Source organism: Sceloporus undulatus, chromosome 5 (genome assembly GCF_019175285.1).
Source record: "Sceloporus undulatus isolate JIND9_A2432 ecotype Alabama chromosome 5, SceUnd_v1.1, whole genome shotgun sequence".
Lineage (NCBI taxonomy): Eukaryota > Metazoa > Chordata > Lepidosauria > Squamata > Phrynosomatidae > Sceloporus > Sceloporus undulatus.
Genome location: NC_056526.1, coordinates 173,069,460 through 173,088,236, shown reverse-complemented (window position 1 = coordinate 173,088,236; position 18,777 = coordinate 173,069,460). Strand labels below are relative to the sequence as shown.

Here is an 18,777-nt window from a genome sequence, read left to right as displayed (position 1 = left end):
ATCCAGAGAAAACGGAGGTACTTGTGATAGGTTCCCCTGGTCCAGGAATGGCGGTGGTTCCACCTGTCCTGAATGGGGTCACGCTCCCTGTGAAGGACTCCGTACGCAGTCTGGGGGTGCTTCTTGACTCGTCGCTTCACCTGACTGCTCAGGTGAATGCGACGGTCAAGAGCACCTGTTATCAGCTTCGGCTTATCCGCCAGCTGCGTCCATACCTGGCCCAGAGGGACCTAGAAACTGTTGTACACGCTCTGGTAACCTCGAGACTGGATTTCTGCAATGTACTCTACATGGGGCAACCCTTATACGAAACCCGGAAGCTTCAAATGGTGCAGAATATGGCAGCCAGGCTGGTCACTGGCGTTTCCAGGACCAGCCATATAACACCTGTGCTGAAAGATCTCCATTGGCTGCCCATCCGCTTCCGGGCTCAATATAAGGCGTTGGTAATTACCTATAAAGCCCTAAATAGCTTGGGCCCAGGATTTCTGAAGGACCGCCTCTCCCCGTATATTCCGTCCGCACCCTCAGAACATCTGGGCAGCAATTACTGAAGGTGCCCGGGGCCAGGCTTTCCTCCACTATGAAGAGGACATTCTCCATCGCCGCCCCGGCCCTTTGGAACACGCTGCCCACTGAGCTCCGCTCATCAACCTCCCTGGCCCAATTCAGAAAGGATTTAAAAACCTTTCTGTTCCAACAAGCATTCCCCGAATAAAATCCTGTGGGCCTCCCTCCTCTTCCGTGGCCAAGAGGTTGGGCTAATGGGGCTTTTAGCTTGTTATTTTATTGTATGTACTTATTTGATGTTTTATTGTATTGTATCTGTTTTGTTTTAATATATGTTGTAAGCCGCCCTGATCTTGGGAAGGAGCGGGATATAAATAATTTTTTTATTATTTTTATTATTATTTTAAGATGCCTATAGAGCAAATCAATAGTAATTATTTGATAACTATCAAGGCTAATTATGCCCAAATTATCTTGCAGTGCTGTCTAAACTAAAATTTGTTACATTTCTTCACATCAGTTTACTGATATATGGTTCACACAGACTGTACTCATACACATCATTACTGAGGTTCGCTTATATATGCATATTTATGACCTTGTTCATTATACTGCTAAACAACTTATCATTTATATAGCATTTTAGAGCATCAAATCAATTCACATGCATTCTTTAACTAACACTAACAATTTATTTTAACTGTATGATGTTACTATTGTTCCTGTGTTGAAAATTGCTACTGTGTGATGTTGCCATTGTTTCTGCATTGAAGACTGCACAAGGGAAAGGCTGGGGTTGAGAGGTAGTTTGTTTGCAAATTAATGGAAATATATGACTGTCTCAAAATTTTATGAAGGACTTCTCAGCTTGAGGAATCTGACCTTTAAAAACTCCTATATGAGAAGACCTAATCCATATCTATTGGTCTACTGTGCAGATTGAAACTTTGGTAGTCATAATTTTTCACACTTTCCTGGATACTGTGCCATAGTTCTTAAAGTTCATGGAAGGTTAAACATATCAAAACATGTGTTCTGAGAGAACATTTATAATATTTTGAGAGAAAATATTCATTCCAATAATATTTTCTTGAACAATTCCTCAGAAATATAGTTATTCATACTCTTGCTTGCTATCCTATATACACTTACAGGATGATAAGATCTACTGAAAACAGTGGGACATAGTTCGGAGCAAACATAGAAAGCATTACTCTGCTAGCCATCATGCCACACTGCATTATCCACTGAGATGAAAAAGAGAGAGTAAAATGCACACAATTTGCATATATTAAAATATAAGTATAGACAAACATTTAATAATTGTTGTTAAGTTTCATCAAGTCATCTTCAACGCACACCAATCCTATGAATGAGAGGCCTCTAAGCCATTCTGTCAGCAACAGCTCTGCTAATCTCCTGAAAACTCAGGGTGTTGGCTTTCTTGATTGAGTCATTCACCTGTAATGCAGTTGGTATCCATAGAGCTTTTCTCCAACACCACATTACAAATGACTTGATTCTTTTCCTGTCAGCTCTCTATACTCTCCAACTTTACAGAAATCAGAAATACAATACTATGGATGTTCCTGACTTTGGCATTCAATTGGTTGATGATCAACCATGAAATGACGAGATCAGACACATATACAGTTGGCCCTCCATTTTCGTGAACCCCCACGAAAATGGAGACTTGTGCATATCCAAGCCCCATAGGCTTGAATGGGGCATGTGCCTGTGAGCATGTACAGGGTGCGCACCACAGGGCATGCCCCATTGGAAACAATGGAGGATGCCCCTCCGTGAGTATTCAAGACCACGGAACCCAGATCCGCATATTAGGAGGGGTGACTATATATGGGAAAATAAAGGGCCATTTATTTGACCTATTCAAATACTAATAAACTTGACTTTTTAGGAAACTACAAGACACCAGGCTTGAGGTAAACCCAAGATAATGGATTGATCCTTTGGTCCAGTCTATTGGAAAGCAAAGATAGGGCTCCTTTTCATCCTGGAGAGAAGTGACCAAACTTTGCCAGTAATGAGATGCAAGAATCCAGTCTTTGCTACTTAACTCTCCTTAATTTGGATTCCTCATTTGGGCCATTAACCATGTTGTTCTACACCACTATGTGTCCCACTATGTGGCTGCTCTTGTCCAATGCTCCATTTATTTCCTATAATATATGAAATGGGAAAAAGTCCTTAAAAATTCAAGAACATACACATTTAAATACTCAAGCCCTGGTATGTGAGCAGGTTGGATATGTCTCTCTCCTGCCTCCCAGGTTACTTCTTGAGTTTCAACCTGGAAACTCCCGGTGTCTACAGTGGGTTGGCTACTGGTTTTATTTATTGATTTTTCTATTCTAGTGGAGAATCAAAGCCAGGTGTGAACACAGTAAATAATTAGAAAAACAATCCAGGTGCTTTAAATCTGTGATTTCTGCATCAACTACACCACTGCATTCTTACAACCATATATCTCTTCCATTCATTTCTGCTGGGATTTACCAAAATAAGGCTAAACTTTCAGTGAAAGTCAGCCATATTTTAATCTGAATCTGCATCTTTAAAGCAGAGGTGCCAATTCCCTTCTGTTTGCTGATAGGCCAAATGGCAGACTAGGAACTAGAAAAATTAGCATTGGCGGCACCATCTAAAACTGTACTGCCAAACAGCATTACAACTGGCATCTCTTAAAGTACCTAACCCTGCTTTCAGATAATGCTATACTGCTAAAATCCAACATAGAGGGAAATTGCTTCCTGGGCACATTGTTACGCATGTGGGCACAATAAGTGGTTCTTGGGGCATATATACCACTAGTCATGAACTAGACACCTTGCCAAAACTAAAAACAACAAAAAAATGCCTGGTGGACCCACTATATTATGGGACTTGACCTGCTCCATGTGGTGCAGTAACCCACTGTTTGTGTAGATCAGAGCTTAGGAATCTTACAGTTTTGTTTGTTGTGTTCTAGGTTTTTTTTTTTTGTTTGTTTGTTTTTTTTTTTTTTTTTTGGGACAGTAGCAATACTAGCTGTGAGGATCTGGGAGCTGCAATCCAAAACAGGTACTTTTTCCAAGGTCTGCCCAGAGTAAGAAAGTACAAGTAAGCTTGGATTATTACTCTACACACTAGGGGAAAAATCAGGAAAGGGGGAAAAACATGTCTTTATGCAATACTGCTATATGCAGAATATGGCTAAGTATCTTAATTCTTAATAAAAACATTTGGTTCCTTGATGAACCTGTGACTTTCTGCATAAACCAGGAGGACAGATGCCTCTATTTCTAATTCTCAGATGTTTGTTTGTATATGCAAATTCTGGAGAATATGAGAAGACACCCACAGATTATGAAGACCACGATGGCCAGATCGGAAAAGATAATTTATCCTTGGGAGATTCAGACCTTGACTTTACTTAGAACTTAATCCCCTTTTAATGAGTTTGGGATGCAAGCAATAATATTCTGATGAGTAAAATGCAGTAATTTTCTAGCAGAAGCTGTCAAGACATTGCCTCAAATAAACCCCATGCAGAGCACAAAAGCTTTTCTGGCTTGCATTCTCTGGTTGATAAAAGAGAACGACACCCCCCCCCCCCCCCCGAAACTATGACTCAATACAACACAAACATTGCACAAAACTGATTTATTTCATTCCACTCTTTATCACTGCCCAAATAAGTTTAACAGGCTTTTGGTGGACTACAAACCTGACTGTACACTTATCTAGGATAACAATGATTCTTTTATATCACCCTCCACATTTCTTTAGTCACCTAGATAGCTTATGTACAGCCTATTATTTTGAAAATTTCTTCACACTGTGTACTTGTTTAATAACTGCAGAAACCAGTTCCTTACACCCCTGACAAAGAAAATGTGATGGTCCAGAAGGCACAGTAACAAACAGCATTTACAAAGAAATGAATTGGTAGCACTGCACTAAGAAATTCAAAAATCTTCTAGGCAACATTTATGGATATGTTATGTAAACTCTTAAGAGTATTCCCGTCTGAAGGCAGCTTGCTAAGTGGTGAGTCACTCAATGCACCAAAAAAAAAAAAAAAAAAAGTAATGTTGGGGAGCTAAACCACTCAGCACTATAGATACTACCAATGAAGGAACTGTATTTGTAAATACAGCAAAACTGTTCTATATTTGATCATAGGTGTGTGAGGGTTAATTTGCTGGACACATGTACCACCTGTCTTTACAATAAATATTACTTATATGGTCACTAGATGATGCATATATTACTATAACCTAATCCATACAGATATGGTGTAAGGTATGTACATATTCAACTATGCATAACAGGATCATGTGTGTCAATACAGACAGCAGTGTTTCATTTCCATTGCAAATTGTCAGTGCAAAAACTGCAGACGAAGTCATCTCAAAAAGCAATATAGCAGCAGGCTCTTGATTAACAACCCTGGAGCTTCTTTTATCATTATCAACTATTTACAAAGAGGTATTTATATGTTTTGCATCTTTGGGGAACTGGCACTTAGCATTAAAAATACATGAATAGCCAATGAAGTTCTTGCGCACCTTATGGCCTTTTAATAATGCAAAAATACCAGAACCCAGATTATGATACAGGTAAATGAGAAGAAAAAAGAATACGAGCAGAAGAATTAGCCTACTGAACAAGGAAAGTAAATAGGCAAACTATGTAAATCTTTAGCTCAACTTTTTTCCCCTTTTCTACCCACTGATTGTCAAAGAGTATTTTGTCAACTGTCATACCAATCAATCACGAAGTCTAGCAAGATGTACAATACTTGCAATAAAGAGGATAATGTATGTTAATTGCAGTTCTAAAATTACAATAACAAAAAAGGATGTTGTACAGAAAAGGGATGAAGGAAAGAATTCTAAAGAAAAAAAATAAATTACCTTAAGGGCATCTTGGGTGTCATCCAGACAGTAGACACGGATGTTGTATTCCAAAGATGAGCAGATGAGTGGTCCAAAGATGGCCACTTTTAGACGCTTTGCAGCTGCTTTGGTGATGGACTGTCCAACCAAGGCATAGGTGCTGAGAGTTTCTGTCAGGATATGGCAGGCTTCTGGATCCAACTGGATGTAGCATGGGGTTGTAAAGTTTTCTTCTCCGACCATGACAACATCCTAAAATAGGGGGTAGGTGGGAGTTGGGAAATTAACAAAATAAAAGCAATCTTAGTGGCTCCGAACTATTAAGAAATTAATGTAGCCCACTATTAGGTCTCAAGTACTCCCTGACCAAAGATGATACAGTGGTAGGCATTTCAGAAAACCAAAAGCTTCTGAGAACAGAGGCGGGTATCTGAGACAGGGTTTCAAATAAGCCAGAACTATCTCTGTGAGGATTATTGTATCCATTTATTGAAAACACATTTGTGATGAATCTATCACTGTAAAATCCCAGTTCAATTAAATGTACTACCTTTTAGAAGAAAGCTTAAATTGAGGCTGGGTTATGTGGTCCACCAAATGTTGCTGAAAAGCATCTTCTGCTTGTAACTCCCTGCTCTTCTCATTATTGACTATGTCGGCTACTGTGATGCCTAGTGTTGCAGTTCAACAAAATCAGGAGAGCCTCATAACTTCCTTAAAGGGGGAAGTGCAAAGGTATCTGTCAAGTGAAGGAACTTGCAAATACACTGTCACCCACCCTATTCACAAAGAGCTTTGACAGTCGCCTTGAAAAAAAAGGATTCCAGAGCATTATCCTTCCTCTGCTCACTTATGTATGGCTTCATGTCATTATATTCATTCATCTTTTAAAAATAACATCTCAACTTTGTTGGATTTTTAAAGATGAACATACAGTAAATGATGATTAAGGACAGGATCCAAAACTATATTTACTCATGCAGGTTGCTCCCTTTTACTTCCACAGAGGAAACAGATCTGCACATTTGGGCAGTTATTTTCTTAATGGCCTTATATGCAAACCAGAAAGGTCCCTGCTATCATTGGCTTCTGTTCCTACATTATATACCAGAAAAAGAGGACTATAGGCATGAAAGCTGTGAGAATATGAATCTCCTCTTCTTCTAAAACATGTGGCAAATCAAATATCAGTTGTTTGGGCAGGCAGGATTCTGAGACTTATGTATATTAGTAAATTGTTGCTAACTGCTATTTTTGGTGTTCTGAATTGCATACATACAAAAGGTGCTATGCATATTCAGTAAGAGAGAAGAAGAAAAAGTGCACAATTCCTTATTGTAAATGTCATATCTGTAAAACAAAAAGGTCTGAGGAATTCTTGAAGAATCTTCCCTCTATTGCCTCCAAGTAGGAATTCTGGTAATGGTAATGATATGAATTAACAGCTGGATTTAATAAATTCCTAGAACAGGAACCTATTCAAGACTCTTAGTTTAGGACAGGGTGATGTTGCACATTGCAAAGGTGTCATCACCCTTCCCAAGGGGCAGGAAGAAAAGTATTATCTGCAATGCAGATTCCACCAATCCCTGCTGGCCAAGCCATGAAATATTTGAGCTGGCACTCTTAAGATTGACTTGCCTCCAGCAATGCAAACATCTGTTCAGTGGAGGGAAAAGAAACACAGAGATGTATTCCAAAATGAGTGAGTGTGGATAACAGAATGAGGAACAAGATGTTTGGTAGACTTCCTACATACATAATGTCAGAAACCAATTTAAGATTTGCACTATTATGAACATATGAAACTATAAGGGGCTACAACCAAAGGAATCCCCAGTCAACATGGCTACAGTACTTGAGTTGTGCCCAGAAAGAAAGAAGTCACATCAATCTATGCATGAAAGAGTACACCCCTGTTTTCCCTACCTCTTGTGAGTCAAGTGAACAGTCAACTCTCTCCATTACCAACAAGAAGTAGAAAATAATGACCCATGACAATCATCCTCAAAAAGAGGGCTGAGAGGACCTATGTATAACTTCATCAACAGGCTTTATGGAAGGCAGCAAATGCTGCATGAAAATTAGCACAACAGGAAAAATATTAGAAGTGAATCAGCACAGGTGTACTTTCTGTAAAGCAGGTTCCCAGACAAGGGATACGGCCAGATTTCAGGATGCCCTCAGATCTGGTGCAGCTGAGTTCCTTCCTTCTTCTGTCCATATGCCATCTTACAGGACATCACCACTGCCTGCTTCTCTTGCTTGTGGCTGATATCTTCTCCTGCTCCTGCCTGTGGAAGCCCATCTGTCCCCATAATCCACCTCCTAGCCAGTCGCAGCCACTTCCTTCATCCTCCCACCACCCTCAGCACACACTTGCTTCATTTCCTGCTCAACACTGCATCATCACACTCCTTTGCCAATGGCTGACCGTCTCCTTCTCTTTCTGTGCTCCGCCACTTCAATAAAATTTTTCCACAGGAGCCATTGCTTCTAAATAAAGCTGTATACTACACTTTGGTGCTGGCATTTTATGATGGGCAACTAGCAGGGTCGGGGGACTAATTCAACAGGAGCTTGAAGGGCTGTATCCCCCTCACACTCCTAACCTTGAATTTCTTTTTTAAAATCATTTTTAAAAGTATATTGGGCTGTTTTGTGCCCAAGTGATGTCTGCTTACAGAAGGAAGTGAACCAGACCTCTTGGGGGTGAGCTTGTTCCCATATTCTGAACAAGAGATAGATCTGGTGGTGCATGACATGCCGTTGTTTATCATGGTCACAGACCAAGATTCATAGACACTAAGAGAGTCTCTAAACTACACAATTATAGCAATTTAATACTGCTTTACCTGCTAATGCACCATCCTACAGAATTGTGAGATCTGTAGTTGGTGTGGCACTTTGAATTGTCTGACAAAAAGGTCTCGTGCTATGGTTCAAGGAAATACACTAGAGCAATTTAGCAGAGAATTCTCAGTAAGTCATCTAAATATAGACCTCAGAATTCTGTAGAATGGAGACATGGCATATAAAATCATATTGAAGTAATATACCTGTGTAGTATAGATATAATCTTAGATTTCCCAAACAAAAAGAACTGAGGAATGGCTACAAGGTAAGACACAGAACAGATCTTTAGTGGAATATACATTCCCTGCATAATTTTTTTCTCTTGTCTTTTGCAATAATGGCATCAATAATAACAATAAAATCAACTTCCATCATTACCACCAGCAATCTATAGATGAAGTATGCTACTTCATATTTATTATTAATTAAATTTATTTGCTTTATATATGTATAACTAAGGCTGTCATTTGACATTCAAAACTTTCACTCTCAGAAGATTATCGCACAAGCCACCCTTTGCCAATCTGAGCACGGGCTGTGAGCAGGCTGGGAACATGGGCTATTGCACAGCTCCTTGCCCAGATAATTACCATTCCATCCTTCTCCCATCCTAAGGTAAAAACACTTGTTTTCTGTTATGGGAGATGTTCTGATCAGGGATGGGATGGTAACAATGTGGGCACAGAGCTGTGTGATAGCCCATGCTCCTAGCCCACTCTCAGCCCATGCCCAGATCAGCAAAAATACAATGTGATAATCTCCTAAAACAAGAAGAACCAACTACAATACTCTAAAACCCTGAAATAATGGTGGAAGATGTGGCATTGTAGTCTTTACCAATTTCCATTACAACCCATGTTACACAACTGGCAGCATATAAATTATTATTTCCACTGCGTTTTATAAACAGTGCCATTACAAAATACAGTTTACAAGGAATGAAAAGTAGATTCTTTATCTAAATCTCAACAAAACTCTTCTTTCCTACCTACATCCTGCACTAGCCAATAATGAAAGCAACCACGAGAGAGTGAGTATGTTAAGCCAGTCAGTGAGTACATCCATAGTGAATGAATATATTTAGCCAGTCTTTCTAACTGAAAAGACAAACCAAATCATGGATGTTTTCTAATGAGTATACAGATTTCCTATTAAGGGTGTACACTTTTTTTTAAAATCAATCTATTACTATTAGTTGTTTAGCCAGCTTTAATAAGCAGGTGGAAATGTTCCAGTTTACTAATTTCTAGAGCAATTCATGTCATAAAACTGGAATGTCGAGTTCCCCTTCCCCACTTAGCTGAATAATTTATTCATACCTAATGTTTTCTTCAGTCAAGCTTTCAGCTGTGAGACCAATGTCAAGTGGCAGGTATGATTAAGCTGATCACTAAATAGCCACAAATGTTTCCAAACTCAGGATATAATAAAAAACACCAATGTTCTGCAATATAGCTTGTACTGTCAACATGTAGTGTTTTCTGACAACACTTTAGAGCTCTTTTAAGCTGCTCTCTCTTTTTAAAATTTATTTTCTATGATAAATTTTGCAATTTTGATAACGTTATGGCTACTCTCCTGAGCAATCTTAGCAATATATAGTGAAGACCTATATTCTTACCTCCCATTGTCCCTGGGCTGACTGGTTCTTCAGTTGGATTTTCCAATCTTCTGTGTTTGGTTCTGCACAATGGTGCATTGTTAGAATGACAGGCCGAGTCAGCAATGCTCCTGGAGGTCCACAGCTTACAACAGGGGTCAAAAGGGTTTGACTGTCTTCTACTGGGGGCCTGGAAGGATTATAGGGCAGAAAAATCCATATTGATGAGATTATAATAAGGGATTTTATACAGAAAGAATAGAGTTACACACTGTTGAAGTAAAAACCAACGGAATATTTGGTACTAATTCATATTCAAACTATATCAACAATATAGGAAGCAACATGAAAACCCCAGAACAAGAAATAAACTTTTTGGCAAGTTTGAGGCTGTGCAGACTGCCCCTAAGGGATGGCTTGCAGATGCCTCCAACTATGACAGATCAGGGCCGCGGCAACCAAATGCCACAGCCCTAATCTGGCTGTGCAATAGCTGTAGCGCTGTGGCTTTAAGGTGCTCCTTTGGAGCTATGTCATGTAAATGCAGCACCAGAGGAGCCCCAAGACACTGCATGCCATGTGGAGCGGCATGTGGCATCATGTTGCCATGGGGGCGGAGTCAGGGCATGCTTCATATGGATGCCACATCCTGACTCCACCCCAGGCTGGCCTTAATGGCTGGTCTGCACAGCCCCTTTGAAAGCAAAGAAAGTACATTCCCTTCCATGTAGTTTCTGAACTTCAAGGTGATGCTTTTCACTTGTACAAACTTAAATGGATCAGTGGTAACACATCTGAAAGGCCACCTCTGTAAATTCAACATGTTCATCTCAGATGCTGTTGCATATGTTGCCAGTCAAGAGAAGTTAGGCTGAAGAGCAGGGCGTTTCCTGTATTGACATCTCCATTATGAAACTCCTTCTCAAAAGAAGTCAGGTTGAGTCCATTCTTAATGAGTTCTTAACTGATGAGAAAAGCTGTGCTGTTTTGCCACTCTTTTGGTTCTTCAAACTGTTTTTTGGGGTCTGTTTTAAGGGATGGATTTTAAAAATTATTTTATTGTGATTTTATTATATGTTGGTTTGGAGGCCCTGATCGACACATAAGTGATATATAAATACTTTTACATAAAAGTAAGCTTGTGTTACTCTAATGTCTACTGAACTGTACATAGGTAATTGCACTACTTTGGTTTACCTCTTATCAACTAAGCAGGTAAAAGTGCTGCACAATAAAGAAATTGAGAAACATCACACCTATTAAATAGCCAAGCAAATGGTCTTTCCTGTTTATACTATGGCACATTATTAAGTCCCACTGCCCATAAACAGCTATTGGGGGTGTAAATCACTCATGTATATTATAAAATGAGAATGCACTAATTGTTTGGGGAGAGGGTTGCCTCAAGACTTCCTTGTTCCAAGTAGACTAGCTATCAGTAAGACTCAAGCAGGAATTATGTAACAACAAAAAAACAACAACCCAATGAACTTTATTTAAACAACTCTGCAAACAACTCCCCTAACAGCATTTTTCTCCTCACCTCAATCTCTTTACTGGTCTCTGTCTTGGTCTCTCTTTCTCTCTGTACAATCAGCTGTTCCTGTACACTCTGTCTTCCCTCTGTGTAACTAGGAGTAAAAATAATGCAGTTTTGACACCATTTTAATTGCTATGGCTCTATCCTACAGAATCCTGAGATTTGTAATTTTGTGAGGAGAAGGATAAAGGCTTTGTAAAACTATATATCCAGGATTCCATAGGCTGATGCTACAGCAGTTAAAGTGGTGTCAAACTGCCACTTCTTCTTCTTGGCTTTACTTTGCCAATGAAGATTCAGGAAGGACTCATCCGTGCTTTCTACAAGCACGTTGATGATGTTGGATGTATCCTTCGAGCCTGTGCAATGGATTTTTCTGGTGGAGTGCAGCGTGCACAGAACTGGCCTCACCCTTTAAACCAGAGGTTCAACTGCTGAGGCCTTGACAAGCATGGACGGTGGGAGCGAGGTCCTCAGGTCGTAGGTTTGATTAGAGTGTCCTTCTCTTAGATGGTTGACCTTACAAGGTTAGACGAGCACCATCTGCCTAGGTTTGGGATTAGAGTTTTCCTTCTCCTAGGATGGTTGCCATAAGGCTAGAGAGCCCATCCTGCCCTTTGGCACTCTTGGTCAGACCCTTCGGTTGTGACCTGTCTGGCATGGGAGGCCCTACCGATGGCTATTACACCACTGCCAGCATAGCTCACAACTTCATTAGGGTACACAAGCCTCTCCCCACACAGTCAGAGCATAGCTGGAGGGGAATAGGAGGCCAGAAGATGAAAGTTAAGGAGGGAGGAGTCTCTTCCTTCAGGCTATCCCTGATGGAACTGGGTCAAACTGCCACTTCTACAATGAAGATATACCCTAAAGTTTCTCTTCCTGTCTGCTGTCTTAAACTTCCTATTTACTTCAACCTAACCCAATACACTCCCCACTCTCAAATTCCTCCCTTCTGCTGGTTCCCATCCATTTCATACACACTGTTTTTGCAGTGAAGACAGAATGATGTGTATAAAGATGACTAGGGAGGTGGTCCAAAGAAGGTATTTGGTCTCCTAGAGATTTTCATACAGATTGCTCTCTCCTCACTGGAAAAGACATCATAAATTAGGGTCAGACTTAGATCAACATTATACCTTACTAGTCAGCACAGTAAAACTAGATGAGGCACTTATGTACTGAAATCCTGCTGATATGTGATCTTACATTACTATGGTATCTAAGGTTAGTGCAACACTAGACAAGAAAATAAGACTTCTCATAGAGAAAATTGCTAAAATTTATCACTAATACTGGATTAGCTGTTCTTGCAAAAATTATGAGTTTATGGCCTGATTTAAATGGGCCTTTGCGCCGCCCCTGTCATGTGCTAGGGGTTGGCTGAGGACGTAGTGTCCATACCAGCCTCACCCTAGCACGTGACGGGGGCATCAAAATGGTGGCGCCCTGGACACATGGGTGCTGCCATTTTGAGATGACGGACGCATAGCGTCCTCACGTCCCAGCGCCTTTGTGACACCGCAAGCGCGCCATCGGTGCCTTGTGGCATCACAAAGGCGCCACAAGAAGAACCTGTTTTTTGCGGGTTCGTTTTGTTCCACGACGGAGCCACACGGTTTGTCCGCTGAGGCTCCCTCACGGAGCAAACCAGGGCGGTGGGAGACTGCCCTTTTTGGGCGGTCTGTATCCCGCCTATGTTACAAATGTAAAATAAATTTGGGGAAAATGTCAAAAGTAAATTTCCACTGTAACTGAGAAGAGCAGTGAAACAATTTTTACAAGGTTTTCTATTTGTCTCAAATGTTCTTTATAGGGGAGCCTTTACACATCTTATGGATGTGTCTTTTTGTCATAAGGTTTCCCCATTGATGACATTAGGGATGCTCTTGTAGGCAAAAGTGAATAATTGTACAGGTTTCCTCCCAATTCAAAACTAGACAGTTTTTGAGGACAATGTACAGTTTGCAGTTATTCCATGCAAATAAAAAAATAAAAAATGTGCATTTTTGAATGCAGAAAATCTCATTTTCTGCACAAAAATATGCAGTTTTTTGGGTGCAGGTTATATCCCAAACTGTGAAGGTTCTCAACCACCCACGATTGTCCTCACCACATTTTCTGACATAGAGAAAACCCACTTTTCATCTATTATTCAAAAATCTGGGGGTATTCTTTCCATCCTCCTATCACACTTTCCAATGTCCTCCCCCCAAAAATGCTCCTTTCTTCTTGTCAAGATATGTGCCGCAACCCAGAGCTATCTGCTCACTTCACATGGCCTGTAGTGATCTCCTTCTGGTTACTTAATGATGCGCTGATGGATGGTGAGCAATGTTGAGGGTTGCAGGATAGAACAGTCTATCAGTCACCTTTTATAAAGAGAATAGAGGGACACTGTTTTGGCCTTTGCCTATGGCAACAAAATACCTTGGCCAAGCTTCCTAACTTCTTTCTTTCTGCCTATCTGCCTCTGGAATCAACTGAAACTAAAAATGGCAGGACACAGATGATAAGCCCACCCACCACCTAGAAAACTGCAATTAATGGTTTTAATTACTTATTCATACAAAAGTTTGTTTACAAAGGGCAACTGTCATCTTTAACTGTCATGGCATCTCTGAAGGAATTCTGAGATCTGTAGTTTATATAAGGTTTTTGACTATTCCATTAGTGATACCATCCAGTCTTCCCTCTATGGTACATTTTTCAGATTTCCCTAAAGGGTAGCCAAGCTAATCACTTAAAGCTTGTGGAATATACAATCCTGAGTACAGATTTCATTACGGCAATTATGTTTGTTCTCTCTGTCACTCTGCCTACCATTTGGGTTGCAGAAATGAAAATGTGCTTTTTTTGATTGACATACAGTTTTAATAGCTATGCTCCAAGAAGGTAAGGATGAGAAAAGGGAGATGAATAACTCACAGGAGCAGATGGTACCCCTTCCAGTCATGTTAAGTGAGGATTTTGCAAATCTAAGACTCTGTTGTCTTCCTACTGTTTTATGTTATGAAAAATGTTTTGTGTCTTAGAAATTAAGATTCAGATTGTCCCAAGCATCCTCTACCTGTCTTACATCTGTACTGCTTTTTTCTTATACCTAGAATTTCCTCACCATTTTTATTCACCATTTTCATTTTCTCTTTTATTTTTAAAAAAGGAGAAAGGAAGCAAAACAAAAGCATTCTCAGCTTCGTCTGTTACTGAAAATAGATTAAGAAAGGAAGTCTTGACACACTTTTGTTTATTTGGAACGTTTTTTTATTGACACTAGGTTGAACCTATAAAACTGTATCTGTAACCAAAGTAATTCATGTTTTCAAAGGCATGCATTCAAACACAAGTATAGAAACCATTATTATGCAGTTATATTTACTAAGGGCAAGATATTCACCAATGTAATTTTGTCATCCGTAATGTTTACCAATCAACCACAATGGACCTCTTTATTTTATTTCCACTGTCCAATCCATCCATCCAACTAGGAAAGGTAATCCGGTTATGGCTGAAGTGGCTACTCTCAGGCTTTGGAACATCTTCCCCAGGGAAGCTAGGATGGCCATCTCCTTGTTGACATCCCATTGGCCAGTAAACCATTTTTCTTCTGACAGGCTTTTAGGAATTGACTGCAATGGACTTTTAGTGGTATGTTTTGTTGATTTTTATCTCCTGTTTGGAAAGGCTTTTTAAATTGCCTTGTTCCTATAGATTATTTAACTGCATTTTAAAAATGTGTTTCACTGATGAGTTTGTATATATTTTAATCTGAATTTGTTTTAATTTTTGTAAACCATAAATATTATTTCTTGTTGTTGTTTAGAGTAAGCCCAGATTAGGCTCATTGTCCTACTTGCATGGCAATTACCAGCTTTAACTGCAGAAATAACATTAAAAATAAATAAATAGAATGAACATGAAATCATGGCAAAATCAAGATGTTATATAAGAACTAATGAAGGAATTCAAAAAAATGTAATTACTGCAATGAAAAGTGTTGTTTCTTTACTAAGTATTGTTGGAACAACAGACTATCAAATGATGTTAACCATTAAATTTTCTATGTACTGTTTCCAACATACATTGTAATTAAGAAAATCTTACATGTGTATGTATGCCAGTATCTATGAGCATTTTAATTAAGACCACGATTCATACATGTAAATTTGAAACTATTAAGAAAAAATCAACACCTAGATTTCCAAATACCTATTTAAAACAATGGCCTTAACTACACTAAGAGGCTATGCACACCTGCCGTAAAGGCTGGCCTGGGGTCAGAGTCAGGACATGAGTCCACACAACACAGCACCAAAGGACCGCCTTAAACCCGTAGCCATCGCACCCTTCCCAGGGTTCAAAAAGGAGCTGCTTTGTGCGACTCCTTTTTGTGTCTGAGAAAGGCCAGATCAGTGGCGTGGTGTGCTGTTGCTTTAGCCCTGAACCGGCACAGTTGGAGGTGGCTGCAGGCCACATCTTAGGGGTGGTCTGCACAGCTTCTAAGAAAGCAGAAAGTCCTCAAACCAACTTTCTTCAACATGGTACCATCTAAATCAGTGTTTCCCAAACTTTGGTCCTCCAGGTGTATGGGGTGTCAATTCCCAGAAGCCCTAGCCAGTTTGGCCAACAATCAAGTTTTCTGGGAACTGAAGTCCAAAATATCCGGAGGACCAAAGTTTGGGAACCACTACTCTAGATGTTTTGGACAACAATCCCTTCCAGCATGACCAATCATCAGGGATGATGGGAGCTGAAGTCTAAAACATCTGGAGCTTACAATATTGGATATAGCTGCTTTAGGTCATGATGAACTTACAAGAATGTCCTTGCTACTGTCTTGTTTTGATAACAGTGGGACAAGACTGTGACTATCTGGGAGCAACATTAGCTTGTCATATGGACCATTAAGATTCCCAAGTTGATGGCTAATAGTAACACTTTCAACAACACTCTCATGCTTTTAGAGGGAATTGAAGGAAATGCTCTGACACCTCCAACCTTTACCAGCAGAAAGAGTGGCTTTATTGAGCCGCAGAGCGAACACTGTCAAACTCAAGCAGTTGCAGAAAGACAAGAGAATGAACCTAGGGAGATTAGAGGGAGAGAGCAATGTTTTGGAATGTGGAGGTGGGAAAACAAGGAGCTGGCAAGTAGGACTCTGAGGAATAACACATTTCTGCTTTTAGTCTGCACTATTAACAGTTGCCCTGTCATATTCTGAAGTAGGCTCAAGGGACTGTAGGTTTGTAGCTAGTGCAGCTTTGGTCATGACTCTGATGCTCACAGCACAATCTTTATGCCTGTTTACCTTATGCTCAGTCATAAACAGGAATAGCTAGATTTAAATAAAATTGAACTCAGTGGGCTTCACTTCCAAGTAGGCATGCTTAACGCTGAAATTCTTAATTTGGTTCCCAATTTATTTGCAAAATTTCCATTCTAAAATCCACTTTGCAATTTAGTTCTCAAATCATGACCTGTATTACAGATTATTTCTGTTGGTTTTGGAGTTGAAGAATCTGCAGTTATGCTGAAATACGCTTGATTTAGGATTCCAAGGTCCATCATGTCCTGGAACTTTAAGCCCAATGTCAGTTGTCTGACAAATATTAAATCATACCACATCTGAATGAAAACCAGGCTCACTTGCAATGCCAACCTTCTGATCATAGCAGAAGGATATCACATGGTCATTATCTGTTGAAATACAGGATTTCCCCCTTCTACGGTAATGACCTAACTGGATATGAAAGTATCGAAACTTAAAATGCACCCAATAAAAGGAAAAGGGTGCAGGAAAAGGGAAGTATGGGTGAGAACTACAGAAAGGTCTTTCCAACCATAACCTAATATCCTACAAATTCTCTGCTAATGTGCATTCCTCTTAGTTAAGGTAACTCAGAAAGACAGTGTGGTGCAGTGGTTTGAGCAGTGGACTATGACTCTGAAGACCAGAGTTCGATTATCTGCTCAGCCATGGAGACCCACTGGGTGATCTTGGGTGAGCCACACACTCTCAGACCCAGAAAACCTTGTGACAGGTTTGCTTTAGGGTCACCACAAGGGGGAAGTGACTTGAAGGCACACAACAACATGTTAGCTCATTTGATGCTACAGAAAGGAAAGCTATGAATGGTGTCCAAAACACTTCAGCTCTGCTGCTAAACTGCACTCAAGTTCCTTTTTGTGTGAAGTACTCTTGTGCTTGTGTTCTGTCTTGAAACAAAAACAAACAAACAAGCTCCATTTATATACCACTTCATACCGCCTAAGCAGTGTCTAAGCGGTTTACAACTGTAAGCTAATTTGCCCCCAACAATCTGGGTACTCATTTTAGCGACCTTGGAAGGATTCAAGCCCGAGTTGAGCTTGAGCCCTTTTCCTGGTCTTGAACTCGCAGCCTTGTTCAAGTGAGTGAATGGCTGCAGTATAGGCATTTAACCACTGTGCCATCAGGGCTCCTAAACATCCCATATGGAGCAGTGTCAAACCCCAGGAGGGTCTGATGTTGATCTTTCTTGCCAGGAGGAAGAAGAGGGAAGAAGAGGCGATTCAGAGTTTAAAGATCCAGCTGCTCTGAGTGTCTTGAGCAGGGGTCGGCAACCAAAAAGGTCGCGCGAGACTTCGCCCATTAAGTGGCCCGCTGCGGCCTCCGGAGCCCTGAAACGGGGCTCCAGGAGCCGCACCGGAGCTCTGGGAGGCCCGTTCCCGTCGCTGGGGCCCTCCAGGAGGGCTCCGACGGTGGCAGCGGGCCCCTGGGAGGCCTGTTGCCTTCGCTGGGGTCCTCCAGGAGGGCTCCGCCAGCGGCAGTGGGCCCCTGGGAGGCCAGTTGCTGTCGCTGGGCCCTCCAGGAGGGCTCCGACGGGGGCAGCGCGCCCCTGGGAGGCCCGTTGCCTTCGCTGGGGTCCTCTACGAGTGCTCCGGCGGCATCAGCGGGCCTTCCAGAGGCACGTTGCCTTCGCTGGGGTCCTCCAGGAGGGCTCCGATGGCAGCAGCGGGCCCCTGGCGTCAGGGGCCAGGAAAGACGGGGAGGCCTCCAGCGCTGGCGGTCTCCGTCGGCTCTTTCCCGGCCTCTGAGAGGGCCTGGGGCCCCGTCAGGGGCCGGCAAAGAGTAGGTGGCCTGGCCCCTGGGTGTGGAAGCTCCACCCCTGTGGGTAGAAGCTCCTCCCCCAGAAGGTGGAGGCTCCACCCCCAGCACACGGCCCCGCCCCCAGGGGGTGGAAGCTCCACCCTCCGGCTTCAGCCCTCCAGTTGTCTGAGGGACAGCAACCCGGCCCCCGGCTCAAAAAGGTTGCCTACCCCTGGTTTTGAGGGAAGGAAAAGGTATGTTCATTTCATTTAAAAGTGCAATCTCATTTCTGCCCCCCCCC

At 41.3% G+C, this 18,777-nt stretch overlaps 1 protein-coding gene across 1 annotated transcript in view; it reads right to left on the bottom strand.

Moving 5' to 3' along the window:
• Positions 1-18,777, bottom strand: part of UNC5C (unc-5 netrin receptor C) — a 154,761-nt gene that overhangs the window by 19,703 nt on the left and 116,281 nt on the right. Inside the window, exons 12-13 of the mRNA XM_042469705.1 lie at positions 9,889-10,057; positions 5,430-5,663 (exon numbers count right to left, since the gene is read on the bottom strand). Of these exons, the coding sequence (XP_042325639.1) occupies positions 5,430-5,663; positions 9,889-10,057 (403 nt within the window). The remainder of the gene's footprint in view (positions 1-5,429; positions 5,664-9,888; positions 10,058-18,777) is intronic.